Genomic DNA, 22,606 nt, shown 5'->3' on the forward strand with positions numbered 1-22,606 from the left:
AAAAATACCCCAAGAAAGAAAATTGGGACGAAAGTACCTTTAACGCAGATTTTTTATGCGTTATATAAAAGTAAGTTAACGTCCCCAATAAAATCCGTTACCCGAATTTTCTTTTTTTAAAAAAAAAAAAAAAAAAGCTAAATTACATAACGCGCTATTTTAGTGCGCTATGTAACCAGGGCAATTTGGACATGTCATGTATAATATATAATTAGTGTATCCATTCATTAATATGCAAAAGTTTCCATTTCTAAAATATACTCTATGCAAAAGTTTCCATTTCTAAAATATACTCTCTCTCTCTCTCAATTTATGTGAACCCTTTACTATTTGGATAGTCTACGAGATGGTTCTTTGACCATGCTTTCCTTACATTTTTTCTAAATTATTTTCATTATAAATTATCATGACTTATAGTACTTTTAATGTAGTTTCTAAATATATAAATTTTATTTTTACAAAATTGAAAAATCTATGTCAAAATTTAAAGTCAAAGTTATAAAGTTTGACTTTCGTACTCCGAAAAGGTTCACATAAATTGAAACAGAGGGAGCATATTTTTTTGGTAGCAAATCAAAATTCCTAAAATATTTATAACATTAATTGTTTTCTAAAATATTATAATATTAATTTAATGTTCTGATACTATAAGAACCCTTTAACAAATTTTTATTCTCTTATCTTTGATATTTATGAAAAAGTATTTATTCTTATAAAAAATATATATTCTCTTATTTTTTGATAATTATATTTTAACAAATTTTTTAACCTCTTTTCCATTGACTTGTTGCTCCCTTTTCTTAGTTAATGTTTGTTTAGCTAACTCTAAAAACAATTGAGTCTATGATCTACTTATAACGGACAAAAGTAAATAATTTCCTATTATAATTGAGGTTATTTAAATACTCATGCAATAAAAATTAATTCGGGATACACCCCTTGTATTTAAAAATCGAACATTTACACCATTTATACTATGAGAATCATGCACATACACTCTCTATGGGGTATAGTCGTAACTAAATGTATTTATTAAAAGATAAATTAAAATTATAAATAATACAAATTACTTAATAAAATATGTCAACTATTGTTATTAACTTTCTCGCACATTAAGCAGCAAGTTATTTTAGTTATATTGAGTTATAATATTTTATTATATAAGAATTCCTCATCTTTAGTTTCTTTATTTTTTCTTCCGCTTTATTTGAAAATTATTTATTCCGATAAAGTGTCATTTGCGTAATATTTCTTAAGAAGTTAAGTTTTTTTTTTGTTTGAAAAATTAGGAATACATCACTATAATTAAAAAAAATGGTTTATTTTTTTTTGCCAAATACATTAAAATTGGTGTAAATGTTCTATTTTAAAATACAAGGTATGTACCTCGAATTAATTATTATTTATATTAGTATTTAGTGTAATTAATCGTCACTTCTAATACAAATTATTTACTTTTATCGGTAAATAGATCTTAGACTTAGATTGTTTTCAGAATTAGCTAAACAAACATTAATTAAGAAAAAAAAACCAACAAGCCACTGAACAAGAGGATAAAATTTGTTAAAAGATAATTATTAAAAAGTAAGAGAATAAATACTTTCTATAAGAATAAATGTTTTTCATAAATATCAAAAGATAAGAGAATACATACTTTGGTAACAATTTGTTAAAAGATTCTTATAGTATTAGAAGATAAATTAATACTCCTTCCGTTCACTTTTAATTGTCCAGAACTTTGCACATTCCTTAAGAAATAATAAATGAAATGCATAATTTATCACGATATTCATATTAATTGATGTAAATTTTTAATGGACTTGAAAATGATTTAAAATGAGTAATTACTACTATGGGTAAATTAGGAAAAAAAATTATCTTCTCTTAATATGCTAAAAGTGACAAGTAAAAGTGAAAATATATTTTTAGAATACTAGGCAAATAAAAGTGAACGGAGGAGTATTATAAATATTTTAAAAGATGGAAACTTTTGCATAGTTTTTGAAATGGATACAGTTGGATTAGTTAAGTAAATTCAGACGGCTGGGTTACTTAGCTTGCATAGCGCACTAAAATAGTGCGTTATGTAATTTAGTTTTTTTTTTTTTTTAAAAAAGAAAATTCGGATAACTGATTCTAACGGAGGACGTTAACTCACTTTTATATAACGCATAAAATAGCTGTGTTAAAGGTACTTTCGTACCACTTTTTTTTCTCGAGGTATTTTGGTTCATTTCTTATTTTTTGGGTCATTTAGGTTTCGGACTCATTTTGGTAAACTAGAGGACGGAAAGGTTCTCTGCGGTAATTATATCTTTTTATAAGCCTTCCCTACTATTTTATCACCTTAATTTATCCTACTCCAACATGAAACCTTTCTCTTTCTTATGTACTAATTGTTTTAAATCTTCATGTTTTATTTGTTTGTGCACAATCTTAGTATAACAGACCATAAACCCTTAAAGTATTTTCTTTGCCTAGTTATAAGACTAATCCAAATAGCAAATTCAATGTCTCCTAGGAGTAAAAGTTGTAGCGGGTAGGCAGGTTTAGTACGCAATTTAGTCTTATAACACATCACATGCTTTCCATAAATCGAACACCAATTACGACTATACTTGCTTACTAACTTGGACTCATCCGTAACAATAAGGAGTTACCAAGATTCTCTATATTATTTAGGCGGCTAGCAGGTCAATTTTCACGAAATTATGAAATATCTCGCGTGAAGTCTAGCTACTTCAGTTCAACTGGAATTAAGTGTCAGACATTATATAAGAACCAACTAGCTGAACCGGGTCCTTTAGCTTGTAACAATCATCAGAGATGTCATGATTATTAATCATCAAAACTAATGGAAAGTAACTGAAGAGACTCATCGTCATTCTAAAATATTTCTACATTTTGTGCTTTAACGTTAATGAAAAAATTTAGTTGTAAAGGATAAAAAGTGGAGCAAGATTTAACAAATAATTGAATGAGAAAAGTCATATTAATTGTTGGAAGTAGAAAGATACGGCAGTTGGAGCAAATTTGTAGATCAAGTTGTTATATTGAGGAATTTTAATGGGAGTACTAAAAGACAAGATTCATCAACTTATTCAATGTTTGTTAATTAGTTGATGATGTCTCTTCTTGTCTTTATTAATGAATAATGTTTTAATAAAGGTGTCGACATACTTGTTTAATCATCCTGGCGCAGACAACGCAAGTAGAAAATATGTCTCACACTTTTCATTGATTGAACACTAATTATGACTCTACTTTTTTACTAACCTATACTCGTCAGTAACAACAAGGAATATCTAGATTCTCTATATTATTTAGGGGGCCGCTAAGTTGATTTCCACAAAACTATTAAATATATCGTACGAAAGTGAATTCTACTCCCGCTTGGAATAAGTATCAAACACTACATATAACCAACCAGCAAAACCGGGTTCTTTAACTTGTAGCAACGAACCGAGCTGCCATGTTTATTAATCTTCAAAACCATAATTCAACAATAATAGAAAAGAGGAAGACGTTTAGGAATAGGACAACAATATTGAAATTTCACATTATTGATACTTTTGGAACAGCGATAATATTTATTCCCCAAATATATATAGATTACAATTCCATCATACTTCAAATAACAGTAAATTAATTAAGTCCCAAAGTATGTCAAACAACATCAAAACCGTAAAAAGAGGATGAGCGTAACATGAGGAGATGACCCCATCTCAGTTGTAGATCAAATCAGTTCCATCTAACCGCCAGCCTCCATAGTGAAGCTTCCTGCTATAGCTTCTACTATAGGACAGCAGTTGAAGTGAGTGCTTCAGGTGAATACGCTTCGAAGATGTTATATAATAAGAACACGTTCATACAAGTGATCAGGCAATCTAGGAGTAGGAACAACTTGTAGAGGCGTTTGCATGTAAGTGACAGTTCCAGGGCTCTCCAACATGTCAATGTCCTCACGGTTGACTCCATGAAATGGAGACCATTTAAAATGATGTAACAAGTGAGCTAACATAGATGTCACCAAATTGAGAGCAAGATTTGTACCAGGGCAAATACGTCTACCAGCACCAAAAGGTAGCAATCGAAAATCATGACCCTTCATGTCATGAATATCCTCCTCAATGAATCTTTCAGGTCTGAATTGCAAAGGGTCATCCTTCCACACTTTTGGATCACGTCCAAGTGCCCAAACATTTACATGTACAATGGAACCTTTAGGAATGTTGTAACCACCAACTTTGACATTGGCACTAGCCATATGAGGGAGCATTAGTGGAGTTGGAGGGTGCAACCTGAAAACACAAGAGGGGTGAATTGTGCATTTATGAAAATTCAAAGTCTGTTCGGCCAAGTTTCTAGAAAGTCAAATTAAATGTGTTTATTGTTTTCAAAAAGTGCTTATATTGGAAAATTGAGGTGTTTGGCCAAATTTTTTAAAGAAAAACTAAGTGATTTTGAGTAGTAGCTGAAGTTGTTTTTCAGAAATTAAAAAATAATTATTCGCCAGAAGCATTTTTGGGATATTGGCCAAGCTCGATGATCTAATATTGAAAAAAGTGTCTTTCAAATTGATTAGTCAAACACAAACTATTATTCTCCAAAATTACTTTTTCCAATATACACTTTTGACAAAAACCATTTCTCAAAATAAGCAGATTTTAGAAATTTGATCAAACAGACTTTAATCGATTTAGGTTAAATTGTCATCATTGAAACTGATTCGTAATACTAAAACAAACCTTAGTGATTCCTTGACTACACTTTGTAGGTAGGAGAGCTTGGACATATCCGATTCGATTACGACACGGTCCGACCCGATAACCCGGTCTAGCTCCTCTTGGACCTTCTGTTGAACCCTTGGGTTCTTGACTAGTTCGGCCATAGCCCATTCAACTGTTATAGCCACTGTATCCATCCCAGCTGTTACCATATCCTACAATAATTGATTCATAACATATTAAAATAATGATTTAATTAAGTCAACAATTTTCTTCTAGTGGAAGACATGTTAATCATGATCACGCATAGCCAAAAAGATTGTGCTGTTTTCCACTTGTAACACCTAACTGGTCCAATTCTCTTACTTCCACTATTAATTTGCTACTTTTATTTCTTGTTTACTTTATTGGTCCCTGTTAACCTAAAATTGAAGAAAAAGAATATGAGTTCGAATTGAAGTGCTCTTATCGTCTTCAACTTCGCTTCCTTTTTTTTCTTTTCTTTTTAAATTATAATAATGCTTTTCTTAAATTGTTTTCTACGTTTGAAAACCTTCCCATGCATTATAACAGAAATAATACCTTTGTCACATTATAATTACTCGATGGCAATACATAGTTACCAATTACTCCTATAAAGGATGAGGTAATTTTTTTAAAACTCGTTATTACCATTTTACTTGTAATATTTATCTTTTACACGCTCTTTAAGAAAACATTAACTAAAATGATAATTTGACTCAGTTATCCTTATTTATTATTTGATCTTATCGTAATACTAATATTCTTTCTTTCACCATATTAATCTATCTACATTTATAAAGTAAGGGTAGAGCTTAAAAGAATTAATTAATTCTATCTTGATTTTCTAAATTGAAATATATTCTAGACCAAGTATTTATAGTAATCACGACAAGTAAAACGGATCAAAAGGTGTAGAGGTAATGCGAATATCTAACAACAATATATAGAAAAATATTTTGCTTGTAAAGAAATTTAACTGAGAGAATGTTACTCACAACAATATATAGAAAAATATTTTGCTTGTAAAGAAATTTAACTGAGAGAATGTTACTCGCTCTGCCCCAACTTATGTGACTTCTTTTCACATTTCGAGAGTCAAATTTTTTAGTTTTGACTGGGAATTCAAACATGAAATGTTTATGTTTTTTAAAATTAAATTTACTTATTTGTTACGTAAAAAGAACCAAAACAGTAATTGATAATTTAAAAGGCATATGAAAAGATCACGGTAAATAAAAACTCATTTGACTCTCAAAATTCGAAAAATGTTACATAAATTGAGACAGAGGAAGTAATATACTTACCCAAAGGAGGCCAATAACAGTGTCATCACTAAGCTCATATTCTCTCTGTAGAGTGAGCAAAGCATCAACAAAGTGCTGTTTGGTTTCACCAGTTTTCTTCCTTGCAAGAGTGTGTTCTTCCAATATAACCCTAGTAAACCTATCCAAATGACTATCTTGAGCCTTGAGAGCTTCATTGTCATCCTTGAAAAAACAACGTAGCCATGGAACAAACTCTCCTAGGTTGGGTTTTCCTCCAATTTTCATACCATTGGAGACTATTTCTTTGAGTTCTTGACCTTGTGCATCAACCTTACCTTCTGAGTTCATAAACCTCTTCCCAAATGTTAGCCTTGTTATGTTGTTGAATGCTAATGATCCTAAGTACCTCCTCATTATCAAGCTTTTACCTACATTGCCTGCATATTAACTAAGACGGATTCAGTACTTTAAGTTTATGAGTTCTAGATTGTAAAAAAAAAAAAAAAGTTACTCGATTTTTGATAAGTTATTTATGCATATTAAATGGCTTTTCAACACAAATACAATCTCTACAAAAACAACTTTTTAAAAAATGAGATAAATGGCTTTTCTAATAGAATTAGTAGGGAAACAAATTGCACAAGCTAAGTGACATTCAACATTTATTGTTTCCTGCCTATCCTCCAACACACTCCACCCCCACTCCACCCTCATAGACCACATCCCTACCAACCCCTACACCCTATCCCAACTCCCATGGTGTTTGCCTAGACTAGATAAAAATATTTTTTAAACAACTTATTCTTCTTAAGTACCAAAAGAAGAAAATAATTAAGTAGAACACCGCTTATTTTCTAGAAATATATATTCCAAACAAATGTTTTCCGTGGAAAATAATTCTCTTCATACCAAACTAGTGGCGGATCCAAATTAAGTGGTACGTGTAGGTTACGAAAATCATTAGTTTTTGCTCAAACTCTATACATGTATTAAAATATTCACTAAATATCATCAAATATTTGAATGTGAACCCAATTAGTATTGTATATTAATTTTAAATTATTACATGAATTCATAGATTTCAAATCTTAAATCCGTCTCATTACCAAACGCGCCCCTAGGTGTGATCACTTTATTTTACCAAACCTCCTTATGAAGATCAATCATCACAAACAAAAACAAATATGTCGCTAAAAGAATCTTTTGCCGTGGGGTCTATTTCAAGCCTTTTTCATTGATTTCGTTGATATTAGGTGCACGAAAATCTTTTCTCGTGGGCGCCAATATCCATATAAAATTCTGAATAACATTTTTATGAATGTATTTAACTTATATATAGTTAAAAATTATTATTTTCACTAACTCATATGTGATAACATTAATTTATAAAAGATTATACTCTTGAAAAAACATATTTTCGATCTATATTTAACACTGATCTTGAATCACAGTGTTGATTTCATAATTAATTATTCTAATGAAGTAGTCCTAATAAAAATGTGCATGCATGATGCATCAACTATGACATGATAGTGTTTAGACAAATATCAACTTGGTATACTCAAGTGATGAAAGATTCTAAATCGTCCAACCAACTCTCGGATGTGAAATTCCACACAAGAATTAATTTATAGTCAAAATATACCTTTGATATGCCTTAACTTTTTGTATAAAAGAGAGTTCCAAATTAATTAATGGAACATATCTCTATCAGCCTGAGGCTATTTTTGAAAGCTTACATTGCTGATCTAACTCATCCAAAGAATGGTTTCTGTCCCATTCTCAGGAGGATTAGGAAGATTTGGCTCCCAAATCTTTCTACTTTTGTAAATCCTATTTAATATTCAATAAAATGTTATGCCCTAAAGGGGCGGCAGATCTAGGATATTCTCTGAGGGGTTCGAGAAATAAAAATGTAGTGCTCGAGGCTTGGAACTTGAAAGCTCAAGGTGAATTTTAAACCCCCTAAACCACTAAACCAACCCCTACTCTTGTGTTTGAGGTGTTCAAAATCTATATATGTACATAAATTATATAAAAATACCTTATATATACAGCGTAATTTTTTGCCGAGGGTGTTCACTTAACAGGCTTAGATCCACCCCTGGCTCTAAGGTGTAGGGATGAAAAATTGATATAAAAAAATAAAATAAAAATCTGTATAACAACATCGTTTGTCTGGATATTGTTTGACTGTTATAATGAAATGTTGTTATAGAACATATAATATAACATAACATGAAAAATCAGTTCCAAACAAAACTTGAGACTTTAGTGAAACGTTGCTATAGAGGAATCATTATTATAGAGAGATTTAACAGTATAAAGAGGAAAAGTGAAAAGCGTACCTGGCTTTGCAGAGTCTCTAAAGATGTCCTGGATCATGGCAGTGACTTCATCTTCTCTAATTGGCCTAAGAGCTTCAAGTCTCTTGGAAGTAAAAAGCTCAAGATTGCATAGTTTTCTCACTTTCACATAGTGATGGCCATAATTAGCCCAAATCAAATCACTCCCATTTCTACTCACATTTACCAAAGGTTTAGTCCTAAACCTATCAGCTAGACTTTGATCATTATCTTTCAAAACTTCCTTAGCAAGTTGTGCATTATTTACCACCACATTTAGTTGTGAACCAAGGTAGAACGAGAATATGGGACCATATATTTCCGACCACTCGGCGAAGCACCGGAACCTTAACGGCGTTATGTCGTAGAGGTTTCCGATGATAGGCCACCGCCGTGGACCCGGTGGCAGCTTGGCTTTCAGCTGGTGGTAGACATTGTAAGCAATAAAGATAAGAAATAGTGACACTGGAATTGCTAAAGGAAGAGCCATTTGGAAAGGTGTGTAATGTGGGAGGGAAATGAGGAAGCCAATGGTCCCTTTTAAGGTTGGCTAACTGCTAGTTGGAGAGAAATAATTTAAGTATTAAAACTAGCATAACAGGATATATTTGTCGGTTACAAAAATGAGAAAATATAATGTCCACACATGATCTAGCATAAGTTATACGATGTTTAGTTGGTTTTTTATGATCTTTTTCACATAAAACATTACACTGTCAATACAATATTTTGTTCATGTTTTTCTTTTCTGCATAACTAATACATATATAAGTTAATGAGAAAATTTATGTATTATTTTGTGCATGATAAAAGATGAAATAACTAATACATAAATGTTGGTGATATTGCAATGAAATTACAATTACAATTGAAAAATAAAAAATAAAAAAAAAATTCGGCTGAGGCGCGGATATCTCGCTTTCTTTAAGGAGATTCAAGCCCACTGCAGCAAATTTACCGGTCCAGCAGTAATCTTTCTGACTTGTCCCCTCCAGGATACAACAGCCCGATCACGTCGTATAACTCAACAAACTCTGGACAAGATGTTGAGTCCAAAGCTCCACCAAAGAAGAACACCTTCCTTCAATTAATAAACTCTTTTATTTTTACTTTCCTCACTTTTTATGAATTCTCCAAAGAATATATATTTTCCTCTCTACACCCACAAGTTAAGGATTTTTTTGAATGTATATTATGGTGAATAATAATTCATCCTTTTATAATAGATGAAAATGTGAAAAACATGGTCAACACAAATATGAAACACATGGTCAACACAAATGTGAAAGACATTTGTAATATTAAAATGCTCAAAAAACATTACAATCCCCCACTCATTTTAATATTAACATAAGAGAGTTTATCAGTTGAAGGTAGATTAATATGAGTAATGAAGGTGTGCTCTGCATTGAACCTCCACTTAGTAAAACAATAATCTTTACTCCAGAGCCGTAGTGGTCTCAGACTTGAACTATGACTGCTTTAGGGAAATAAAGAATTATTGCTTACACATAATAATCAAGGTGTTGACATGAGCTTTAATAGCCAGCACATTACGGCCTTGTGCTATCCCAGTTTTCATGAGTGCTTTTGAGAACGAGCCCAATTCTCATAGGAAGCGGCCTACTTCCACACTCACATAGGTGAAATCTGTCAAGAGTGCTTCTGTAACTTAACACCCCACTCATACGAGCTACAGAGTTTCATTAAGAATTTATAAACTCAACCTCCACAAATTGTTACAGAATAATGCACTTACACCATAGGGAGGGAATAAATAAAATAGTGCATTTTTCTCAACAAGTCATCATATGATTCGTTTTTCCCATTGAACCTGGTTATAGGATCTCTAGTCCCCAGGTTGGGTTTCCTCATATACGACTCATGAATTTATGGGCTTCAATCCCATCCCCCTCGATGTGCTCCAGACCTTTTCTCTTGACAAGGCCTTGGTTAGTGGATCTGCAAGATTATCACAAGATTTAACATAATCAACATTAATTGTACCATTTGTCAAATATGATCTCACAGTACTGTGTTTTCTCCTTATAGGTCTGGATTTACCGTTATAATAACGGTTTTGAACTCTACCAATTGCAGCGGTGCTATCACAATGAATTAAAATAGGAGGAATTGGTTTTTCAAAATAAGGAATTTGAAATAATAAATCTCTTAACCAATTCGCTTCTTCACTAGCTGAAGCTAAAGCAATTAGTTCAGCCTCCATGGTAGAGTTAGCAATAATAGTTTGCTTTTTTGATTTCCAACAAATAGCACCACCTGCCAACGTAAAGATATAACCAGTGGTAGAACAGGAATCACCAGATAAAGTGTTCCAATCTGCATCAGTAAAGCCTTCAAGTACAGCAGGATATTTTTTATAAAACAAGTCATAGGCTTTTGTACCAACTAAATATTTCATAACTCTCATTATGGCATGTCAATGTTCACTACCTGGCTTGCTTGTAAACCTGCTAAGTACTCCAACTGCATACGCAATATCAGGCCTAGTGCAATCAGTCACATATCTCAAACTTCCAATTAAGCTAGCATATTCCTTTTGATTTATCACATCATTGTCACTTTGAACAGGAAACAAGTGAACACTTGAATCAAAAGGAGTTATAACATGCTTGCAATCAAGAAAGTTATATTTTTTCAATATTTTCTCAACATAATGTGACTGGTCAAGGAATATTCCATCACATGTTTTAGTAATTTTTATTCCAAGAATTAAATTAGCCTCACCAAGATCTTTCATGTCAAAATGGCTTCTAAGAATATTTTTAGTTTCACCAATACCATTCATGTTAGAGCCAAAGATCAATAAATCATCAACATAGAGGCAAACAATAACATGTGAATTATTCCAAGACTTGTGATAGATGCACTTATCACATTCGTTTGTTTTGAAACCATTTTCAATCATGCAGAAATCAAATTTCTCATGCCATTGCTTTGGTGCTTGTTTCAAGCCATATAGGGATTTAGTAAGTTTACACACTTTGCTTTCTTGGCCTGCTTCAATAAAACCTTCGGGTTGTTCCATGTAAATTTCCTCATTTAGGTCCCCATTTAAAAAAGTTGTTTTTACATCCATTTGGTGAATGTGCAAATCAAAAATTGCAGCAATAGCAATTAAAAGCCTTATGGATGTAATTCTAGTTACCGGAGAAAAAGTATCAAAAAATTCTAGGCCTTCTAGTTGTTTAAAACCTTTAGCAACAAGTCTAGCCTTATATTTATCAACAGAGCCATCCGGTTTTAACTTTTTTCTAAGGACCCATTTACACCCAATTGTTTTACAACCCGGTGGTAAATCAACTAACTTTCAAGTTTTATTGGAAATAAGTGATTCCATTTCATCATTTACAACCTCTTTTCAAAAAATAGCATCATGTGAAGATAAGGCTTCTTGTAAATTGAGAGGGTCATTTCCAACATTAAAAACATAAAAATCAGGACCAAAATCTTTTTCTACTCTAGCTCTTTTACTTCTTCTTAACTCAAAATCATCACATTCTTTATTTTTCAAAACAGAAGTAGAAGAGCTAGGTAGTGACAAAATATTTTCGTTAGTCCTATGACCCCCACTATTTTTAGAATCAAATAGAAATTTATTTTCATGAAAAATAGCATCTCCTGATTCTATTATTATATTATCTTCAAGACTAAAAACTCTATAGGCTGTACTATTTGAAGCATAACAAAAAAAAAACACAAGTAGTAACTTTTTTACCCAAGTTACTTATTTTGGGATCCATTAGTCTTACATAAGCTAGACAACCCCAAACTCTTATATATCCCAAATTTGGCTTGTGACCTCTCCACAACTCAAATGGTGTTAATTTAGTCTTTTTATGAGGCACACGATTCAACACATAACAAGCAGTTAAAATAGCTTCACCCCAAAAATTTAAAGGTGCACTAGACTCAATAAGCATGACATTTGTCAACTCAACCAAAGTTCTATTTTTTCTCTCCGCTACACCATTAGATGCAGGAGAGTAAGGTGGAGTAGTTTCATGAATTATTCCCAATGATCTAACAAAAGAATTAAACTCGTTAGACTCATATTCACGGCCTCTATCACTTCTAATTCTTTTTATTTTTCTACCAAATTGATTTTCAACTTCATGGAGATAAATTTTAAAATTTTCAAAAGCATCACTTTTATTTTTCATCAAGAAAACATATGTATACTTAGAAAAGTCATCAATAAAAGTGATAAAATATCTATTTCCTCCACGAGTTAAAATTCCTCCAAGTTCACAAATATCAGTATGAATTAACTCTAATAATTCAGTTTTTCTTTCAACTTGGAAATGAGGCCTTTTTGTGATTTTGGCTTTACTACAAGCCTCACATTTTTCAAAATCTTTTTTAATCATTGGGATTAATCCTAAACTACTCATGATTCCCACATAATGATTATTAATATGACACAAACGAGCATGCCAAAAATTAGTGGAAGAAAGCATGTAAACAGAATTAGTAACTTTATTCATCTCAACATTCAACTTAAACATCCCATCACAAGCATACCCCTTTCCCACAAAAATACCTTTTTTCACTATTACATATTGATCAGACTCAATAATTTATTTGAAGCCTGCTTTGTTAAGAAGAAAACTAGACATCAAATTTTTTCTCATGAAAGGAGTAAAAAGTACATCTTTTAGAGTTAACACCCTTCCTGAGGTAAAGCTCAACTCGACATCTCCCTTTCCAAGCACTTGAGTAGTGTGAGAATCACCAAGCATGATGGTTTTGGGCTCCTCAAATGGAGTATACACTTTGAACCAATCTTTGTCATAGCAGACATGACGGTTTGCACCAGAATCAACCCACCATCCATCAACATTTTCAACCATATTTATGTCTGTTATCACCGCCACAAGTGGCTCTTCGGTAACGTTCACCTGAGGTGTAGGACCACGTTTCCGAAACTTGCAAAATCGAGCAATATGCCCACTCTTGCCACCGACAAAGCATGGTCCTCCATTTTGTGTTTGTTGATTTTTTGCTTGGTTGATACCACCATTATTTTTCTTGGGAGGTCTACCATTATATTTCTTGAATATTTTCTTCTTAGGCTTCATAGAGGTATTTTTGTTAGCATTAGGAGCAGCATTATTTGAAGTAATTAAATTTACCTTATTTGTGACGGGTTGTAAGTTGCTCTCTTCCGTTTGCAAAAATGCATCTTGGCCCCTTGCTTCTTCCTCCATGCGGATTCGCATAATCAACGTCTCAAGAGAGGTTTCCTTTTGTTTGTGGCGCATAGTTTTTTTAAATTCCTTCCATGAAGGTGGAGGTTTATCTATTATGCCACAAACAATAAGGTTATCTCCAATTTTTATATCCTCGGACCTGAGCTCTCCAACGATCATTATAAAATCTTGGGCTTGGTCTACCACTGATTTGTTGTCCACCATTTGGAAACGAAAAAATCTACTAGCAGCATATTTTTTCGCTCCAGCCTCCTCGGTATCATATTTACTCTGCAACGCTTTCCAAATTTTCTTTGCAGTAGAGTAAGTTCTATCATAATAATCATAAAAATTATCTGATAGACAATTAAGTAAATAATACCGACACTTGTATGAATCTTCATCATATTTTTCAGTTTTTTCTTGAGGAGAAATAAGTTCTTCATCATTCATGGAAGCGTTGTCTATTTTATTTGGATTCTTCTCAGTTAACACATAAGAAACATTGAGAAGACTTAAGTAGAAGAGTACTTTACCCTTCCATCTCTTAAAGTGAGTACCGTTGAACCGAAATGGCTTGTTTAGATCTCCTACTTTGACATCCGCCGATTTTTCAATTGTAGCCATATGAATCTCCTTAAAATTGTTGGTGATATTGCAATGAAATTACAATTACAATTGAAAAATAAAAAATTTCTTCGGCTGAGGCGCGGATATCTCGCTTTCTTTAAGGAGATTCAAGCCCACTGCAGCAAATTTACCGGTCCAGCAGTAATCTTTCTGACTTGTCCCCTCCAGGATACAACAACCCAATCACGTCGTATAACTCAACAAACTCTGGACAAGATGTTGAGTCCAAAACTCCACCAAAGAAGAACACCTTCCTTCAACTAATAAACTCTTTTATTTTTACTTTCCTCGCTTTTTATGAATTCTCCAAAGAATATATATTTTCCTCTCTACACCCACAAGTTAAGGATTTTTTTGAATGTATATTATGGTGAATAATAATTCATCCTTTTATAATGGATGAAAATGTGAAAAACATGGTCAACACAAATGTGAAAGACATTTGTAATATTAAAATGCTCAAAAAACCTTACAATATCTTCAAGACTAAAAAATCTATAGGCTGTACTATTTGAAGCATAACCAAGAAAAAAGCACAAGTAGTAACTTTTTTACCCAATTTACTTATTTTGGGATCCATTAGCCTTACATAAGCTAGACAAGCCCAAACTCTTAGATATCCCAAATTTGGCTTGTGACCTCTCAACAACTCAAATGGTGATAATTTAGTATTTTTATGAGGCACACGATTCAACACATAACAAGCAGTTAAAATAGCTTCACCCCAAAAATTTAAAGGTGCACTAGACTCAATAAGCATGGCATTTGTCAACTCAACCAAAATATTGTTTTTTCTCTCCGCTAATACATAAATAACTAAACCGTACATAATTAAACTTTGGATAATTGTGTCTTGCATTACTAATACTTTCATAAGTAGTCCCTACATTGTTTACCCCGGAATCGGATAATCAATTAAATTTGTATGCGGGTATAGGATATGTGCTTGGATCTCGATGTATGTTAGATAGAGAAAACGTGTATGTGAAAGCTCTTTAATGAAACGGCTACTGATGACGATTTGTTATGATAGCAATGGGGAACACTTGATGTAAGAAACACAATAATATTGGAAACAAACGGCTTTAGCCGAATCAAATATTGAGAGAGAGATTGGATATGTGAATTCTTCTATTATAAGTGTTCTTGGAAAGTAAAAGGAACCAACCCCCACAAAGGAGGAAGATATGCCCTATTTATAGTGTCACCTCCATGGGTCTCATACAATGGGAAACAATAAAATAATAATAGCAAGGACAGCTCTGCACGGATTTGGTGGGATTAGACTGACGGCGCCGTCTGACACACGCATGGTAGGTAATTGACTGCGGCAGGACGCTACTGGCGTATGGCTCGCATGCAACAGCCACACGGACCAACGGCTACTCGGACAAACGGCCATGAATGCTCGGGTCATCGGGCTTGGATGCTCGGGTCACCGGGCTTGGCCACTACGACAACGTCGAAAGCAGACCTGTCGGTGCCCTTGCCCAGCACCGGCCCAAGCATTGCCCCGGTCAAGGGCAAATAGTATCCCTCACATTCTCATTCCTTCCTCTGGTTCCTCGTTCCACCGGTTCGCCTCATAACCGGTTTCTACCGTATACAGATAGCCCCCACACTTCTCGGATCTCCGATCTGTCGGAGTAACGGGGAGTGGTTAAACTCCCAAACCGGTGGTTCTGTCATCCCGACGTTATCTTCGTATTTTGGCGGGAACGGTTGCGTAACGCATCCCCTTTTATCGGCCACATGTCTCGCCCCTGGTGGTCCACTTCTGTCAACCGTCTTTTTCACGTCGTTTCGAGTCGCTTCGTATTAATGATGGGGATACGTGGCCGTCTGATTGGTCGTCCTTGGTAACCGTTCCTCTCCCATGCCTATAGAAGGCCCTTCACCCCTTCATTTTACCATTTTCACGCTCTGCATCCTCTCCAACTTCACTTCATTTCTGCGTTTTTCCCATTTGTACCATACTCAATTAACTTCAAACTTGATCTGCTTATTGATTCATTGTTTCATAGTGCGTGCAAAAGAACCGACTTGGTCACCACTACTGCCGAATATTCTCTGCTCAAGTGTTGCTGTTTTATACTTCACTCCTCCTCGAACCACCAGTTCCTTCGTTTTTCTTAAATTCCTCTCTAGGACCTTCTTTCTTTCCTATTTCCAAGATGTCTGAATCCACTTCCCACGATGCTCCACCGGTGTCGTCCCCGGGGGCCGAGACTGCGTCTCCCGCTAAATTCGAGCCCACGGCTTCGGATGTCATACCAGCTAAATTCAACTTCAACAAAGACCTTGAGGTCGAAAAGCCTTTCTCCGTTTCGGAAAGAGAATTCGACGTGAGGCGGTATCCCTCATCAATTACCGAGGAGAAGCTCGATACAGTCCGGGCCGATTGCGGGTGGGACACCCGTCCAGTTCGGGTTTTCGGCCCTGGACCAGATGAATCCGTTACTGACCACCGTGAAGGGTTTCTATACGTTTACACATACCCCTTCACGCTCAAACTCGACCCTCCGGTGGATCCGGTCATCCTCGACATGTGCCGGACTTACGGCGTTACATTGGCTCAGATCGGCCCAAATGTTTGGAGGGTCGTAGCGTGTCTCCGATCGTTGGCCAACAATGCCTAGAAGGAGTTCACACTAGCCCACATGATACGCCTATACTCCCCGAGGCTGTTCCGGGGTGGCGTAATGAAACTGGCTAAGCGCAGCCGGAATTCATTCTTCTAAAAAATGGATGAACACAGAGACCGGGGATGGTTGGAGCGATACGTCAGGGTGAAGACCGAGGACATTATCCCAGCCGACCATATGCCTTTCCCGGAGAAATGGAATAACAAGCGTAAGTTTGAAGTCTCGAATAGTTGACTTAGCGTTGTTTCGTCAAATTTCGATCCCGCTTTCTCACTGTTTCTTCCTTATTTTTGTCAGCCAATGGGTACGTTCCTCCGGTCATGCGGAATCTGAGTGATTGGGTCACTGTACTTCTCGACCTGTATCCTTACGACGATCGGACATGGGCCCACCTGTCACGCGGCCGGTGGATCGCCCAAAATCATGGTAACATTTTGTTTCCCTTCATGCTCGTTGTATTTCCCACTGTTCATGGCTTTTTGCCCTCTCAACCCTTTCTATTGTCTTTGTTTTTCAGGTTTGCCCAAGGGCTCGGTGGCCCCTAGACCGGAATCGGGGACCGCTCCCCCTGCACCGGTGTCCGATTTTGACACGGCGGGTTCTTCCCGTGTTCTTGCCGATGCTGCAAAAAGAAAACGGCCTTCTGAAAAGGGGCAGACGCCAAAAAGGAAGAAGGCAAGAAGCGTTGCTCGGTCTTCAAGGGAAGAGACGGAGCCCGACATTATTGTTCGGAGAGTGGCCTCAGTTCCCTCCGTGGCTCCCATACCGGAGGAGACAGTCTCCACTTCACCTTTTCCTTCTGTCGGCGAAGGTCTCTTGGTTCCAGCTCCACATTCGGGTGCGGAAGAAATACTTTCACCGGCTCCTCTTCGGTCAATTGACTTTGTCGACATTTTAGGTGAAACTTCTTCGGAAGACGCTCCCCTGCAAAGGAGAAGATCCTGGGAAGCGGCTGCTGCTGCAGCCGACAAAAGGACCGGTCCAGTACCGGAGAGCGAAGTCCCCACAGGCGCTCGTCCGTCTCCCGAGCATGAGCTTGCCGCAACTGCGGAGCCCCCGGCCTTTGCCGAAAATATTGAGGCTGCTCCAAGTTCATCTACTCCGGTTCTGCGGGTGGATGATTTTGACTATATGTTCTCGAGCACCCGAGCACCGCCCCCCCCCCCCCCCCCCCCCCCGCTACCGGTGAAGCAGCGGGCTTTGCTCATCTCCTTATTCCTCGAGCCACGAGGCCGGCCAACCGGATCTCCGAATCGGGCGCCAGGGACAGCTTGGTAAATATCTTCCCGGCCCCGAGCGTGGAACCAAGGAGAACCATATCGGCTGTAGTCACCGTCCCCGAGGACTGCAGCTTTCTATCGCGTCCGGTGGGCGTAGCGAGCTATTTGCGACCCCTTATTTCTGACTCGGACAGGCGTAAAATGACCGGGCTCACATGGCAGTGCCTCATTAACGAGGGTATGCATGCAAGCAACCGGGTAAGCTCTTATGTCATCCTTGTATAGTTTATATGTGGATATTATCCTTACTTCGCCTAAGCCATCTGACTTGTTTCACCTGCAGAGTGTGGTTCTAGTCAATGAAGCTTTCATCCGTGCCCAACACGAGATAGACGATCTTCGAGGGCAACTGGACGCCCAGGGCCGAGAAACGGAGAAATACCAACATCTTCTTCGGGAGAAAGAGAGAGAGTTGAACCGGGCGGCCGTGCTGGCCAACCTTCGGCCTGAGCTTGATGCGTCTAAAGGCGAAAATCGTCGTTTGAAGAGTCAACTGGCTGCTATGACCGATTATAACCGGAGCCTTGAGGCAGACAAAATCGGCCTTAGCCAGGATAAAGCCCAGTTTTCCTTGAGGATGGATGAGCTCGAGACCACGGTTTCCCAACTCCGGGGGGAACTGGACTCGGTGAAGGCTGATGCTACGGGCTTGGCCGAGAGGAACCGGCAGCTAGAGTCCGAGGTTGCTTTGCTCAACGAGCGCAAGAGGGTGTCCGAGGAAAAATCCGAGGAGCGGTCTCGGATATGTGAAGGTCTAAGAGCTGAGCTCGAGGGGGCGGTTATTGCCAATGACGGCCTTAAGGCCGAGCTAGAGGCAGCCAATGGTAGGCTGAGGCCGACTTGGAAGAAACCTGGAGAAGTGTTGAGGCGGCCGAGGCTCATACTACTATTGTCGCCGAGTATGAGAAGTGGAAGTCTCGGCGAATCACCCTCGAGCAAGCTGAGCACGGCCTTTCGGATCTTCCGGCCCTGATACTTGAAGCAAAAAGGATGGAGGAGGAGGCCAACCGTGCCCTTGGGTCCGAGTCAGACGACTCCGAGCGGACCGAGTCCGAACACTCATCCTCCTCTAGCCATGCCGGATAGCATAGGGCATGTGCTTCATCCTTTGTTTTTGTTTTTTGCCTTTGTAGGATTTTGGTTTTGGATGTAAAGAGCATCTCTTGTATATATATATAAAGAATGTCTTTTCCTTGTTTCTTCGTTTTTGGATATTTGCTATTATTTTTGCCATGATCGTTGGTCCGTTTTAGGACAAGTCGACTCGTAGTCGTTAATCCATCGTGCCCGTAGGTCTTATCCGATATTTTGGGGCCGGTGGCTTATCAAATTTTGGCTTGGATCATTGTGATCTCGTTGCCTTTGCCGAATTTCGACCATGGTACCCGGCGTAGGGTATGCGAATGAGACAGTATCGAAATATTGTGGTTATCAACTGGGCAAAGTGTATTTAACAGAAAGCTGTTATCCCAATTTTTGATAACTTTGTGTTTGCAAAATGTTTGTACATATGAGAATTTTAACCCTTTCTTCCTTAGCCGTAGCAAATGTAAAATGGGACACGATTCGTTATGATCGTTTGGTCCTTACATCGGACGCTATGGCCGGTGGCCGGGCCTTAGTTTTGCCGTAGCAAAATGCTAAGTGGGACACGATTCATTATGATCGTTTGGTCCTTACATTGGAGGCTATGGCCGGTGGCCGGCCCTTAGTTTTGCCGTAGCAAATGTTGAGCTTCTCCGTCTGCTTTAATCGGGGTCATCTTCGGTGTGGCATAGTACTCCCCTAGCACTTATTCGATCTCTGAGGTCGGGTGAGTGTTATTATGTTCCCAATCGGAGGATGCGACACCGGGTATCCGGGTACTCGCCCTTCATATTTGTTAAGTAACACGTTGTACTCGTTGCCTCATTAAAAACCTTGTCGGAAAACCCATTTTGGGACAAAACCGTACTAAGAAAAAGAGTGCAACACGTGTTTTCAGATCGAGGTTCTAATTTTGTCCCGCTCTTGACTTCCTGCAAAAGAGAAAAGTTAATAAGAGGATACGGGGAGACCATACCTTAGCAGTAGTATCTCTTTAGATGGGCCACGTTCCAGTTATTATACAGATGTTGCTTGCCCATGGACTCCAATTGATACGTTTCTTTACCCGTTATACCGGTTACCTTGTACGGACCTTCCCAGTTCGGACCCAACTTTCCCTCATTGGGGTTCTTGGTGTGCAAGGTATCTTTTCGAAGCACTAAATCCCCAACTTGGAAATTTCGAAAGTTGGCTCTTCGGTTGTAGTATCTTTCCATCCTCTGTTTTTGGGCCGCTATGCGGACCGACTCGCTTTCGCGTAGTTCATCTGCGAAGTCGAACTTCACGGCCATGGCCTCCCCGTTTGACTCTCCGGTGGTATACCTGAAGCGGAGGGTCGGTTCACCGACTTCCACGGGGATAAGGGCTTCGGCTCCGTAAACCAATGAGAACGGGGTTTCCCCCGTGCTCGATCTGGATGTGGTTCTGTAAGCCCACAACACCTCCGGCAATATCTCCCTCCAATGGTGTTTCGATGCTTCAAGCCTTTTCCTCAGATTTTGGATTATCATTTTGTTCGTGGATTCTGCCTGTCCGTTCGCGCATGGGTGATACGGGGTTGACACAATTTTCTTGATCTTCAATCCCTCGAGGAAATTGTTGACCTTGCCACCCACGAACTGAGGACCATTATCACACGTTATCTCGGAGGGGATGCCGAAACGGCAGATGATGTGATCCCATATGAAGTCGATAACTTCCTTCTCTCTTATCTTTTCGAAGGCCTGTTCTTCAACCCATTTAGAAAAATAGTCAGTCATAAACAAAATGAAACGGGCCTTACTTGGTGCCTGAGGTAACCGACCCACAATGTCCATTCCCCACTTCATGAAAGGCCAGGGTGAGATCACCGAATGCAGCAACTCCCCGGGCTGGTGAATCATCGGAGCATGCTTCTGACATCCATCGCATTTTCGAACAAAACTTTTAGCGTCTTCGTCCATCCGATTCCAGTAATAACCGGCCCTGATGATTTTCGAACCAGAGCTTCCGCACCGGAGTGGTTGCCACAGGTTCCTTCGTGTACCTCTCTCATCACGTATTCCGTTTCTCCGGGGCCCAAACACTTAGCCAGGGGGCCGAGGAAAGAGCGTCGATACAATTGGCCGTCCACTAAGCAAAAACGGGCTGCCTTGGTCCGTAGTGACCGTGATTCCTTCGGGTCATTCGGGAGCTTTCCGTCACGCAAGAAGTCGATGTACTTATTGCGCCAATCCCAAGTTAAGCCCATTGTGTATATTTCGGCGTGTCCGCTTTCTATGGCCGTGTTTGATAAGTTCACTGTTGCCCCGGGGTCAATTTCCTCCCCCTCGACCGAGGATCCCAAATTTGCCAATGCGTCGGCCTCACTGTTCTGCTCCTTCGGTATGTGCTGCAAGGTTCATTCTTTAAACTGATGAAGCACCACTTGGGTTTTTTCGAGGTACCTCTGCATCCGTTCGTCCTTTACTTCGAACACGCCGTTCACCTGGTTTGCGACCAAAAGCGAGTCGCACTTTGCCTCGATTATCTCAGCCCCCATGCTTATAGCCAATTCCAAACCTGCAATCATAGCCTCATACTCGGCTTCATTGTTAGTCAATTTAGGAGTTTTAACGGATTGTCGAATGACATCCCCGGTCGGGGTCCTAAGGACAATCCCTAGTCCGGAACCTCTAAGGTTCGAGGCCCCATCCGTGTGTAGAGACCAAATGCCCGTGGTCTTTCCCGAAGTCAGCAAAAGTTCCTTTTCGACCTCGGGGACCATAGCCGGGGTAAAGTCTGCTACAAAATCGGCCAAGATTTGGGATTTGATGGCCGTTCGAGGTTTATACTCGATATCGTAACCGCTAATCTCTACAGCCCATTTTGTTAATCTACTTGACAACTCAGGTTTATGCATGATTTTTTTTAAAGGGTAAGTGGTCATTACACATATGGGGTGGCATTGGAAATAAGGTTTGAGCTTTCTGGAAGCGCTTACCAGTGCTAATGCCAACTTTTCCAAATGGGGGTAACGGGTCTCTGCATCCCCCAAAGTTCAACTTACATAATAGATAGGGAATTGCGTACCTGATTCTTCTCGGACCAAAACGCCACTTACCGCCATTTCGGAGACAGCTAGGTAGAGGAAAAGTGGCTCATCGGCCTTTGGTGTGTGCAGCAACGGAGGGCTAGACAAGTACCTCTTCAACTCTCGTAGGGCTTCTTGGCACTCCGGTGTCCAAACGAAGTCGTTCTTCTTTCTGAGGAAAGAGAAGAAACGATGACTCTTGTTCGAGGACCTCGATATGAAGCGACTCAGCGCTGCTATCCTCCCGGTGAGCTTCTGTACCCCCTTTATGTTGTTCACGACCTCGATGGCCTTGATCTTGTCCGGGTTGATTTTAATTCCCCGGTTTGACACCATGAA

At 38.3% G+C, this 22,606-nt stretch overlaps 1 protein-coding gene across 1 annotated transcript; it reads right to left on the bottom strand.

The window, feature by feature from the left end:
- Positions 1 to 3,560: 3,560 nt before the first annotated feature.
- Positions 3,561 to 8,943, bottom strand: LOC132626332 (cytochrome P450 98A2-like). Its single transcript, XM_060341173.1, has 4 exons — positions 8,365 to 8,943; positions 6,056 to 6,453; positions 4,749 to 4,942; positions 3,561 to 4,301 (listed from the first exon to the last, which is right to left on the bottom strand). The coding sequence occupies exons 1-4, from the start codon at positions 8,849 to 8,851 to the stop codon at positions 3,848 to 3,850; spliced, it is 1,533 nt and encodes a 510-aa protein (XP_060197156.1). The 5' UTR covers positions 8,852 to 8,943; the 3' UTR covers positions 3,561 to 3,847.
- Between the last annotated feature and the right edge of the window lie 13,663 nt (positions 8,944 to 22,606).

This window comes from Lycium barbarum, chromosome 2 (genome assembly GCF_019175385.1).
Source record: "Lycium barbarum isolate Lr01 chromosome 2, ASM1917538v2, whole genome shotgun sequence".
Classification (NCBI taxonomy): Eukaryota; Viridiplantae; Streptophyta; class Magnoliopsida; order Solanales; family Solanaceae; genus Lycium; species Lycium barbarum.

Excerpts from the sequence above, each read along its gene's own strand:
- LOC132626332 (XM_060341173.1), bottom strand. The coding sequence starts at position 8,851 with ATGGCTCTTCCTTTAGCAATTCCAGTGTCACTATTTCTTATCTTTATT. Across the intron at positions 4,943-6,055 it reads CTGTTATTGGCCTCCTTTGG|GATATGGTAACAGCTGGGAT; the intron begins GTAAGTATATTA and ends CAATTATTGTAG. Across the intron at positions 4,302-4,748 it reads GTAGTCAAGGAATCACTAAG|GTTGCACCCTCCAACTCCAC; the intron begins GTTTGTTTTAGT and ends TTGTGTTTTCAG.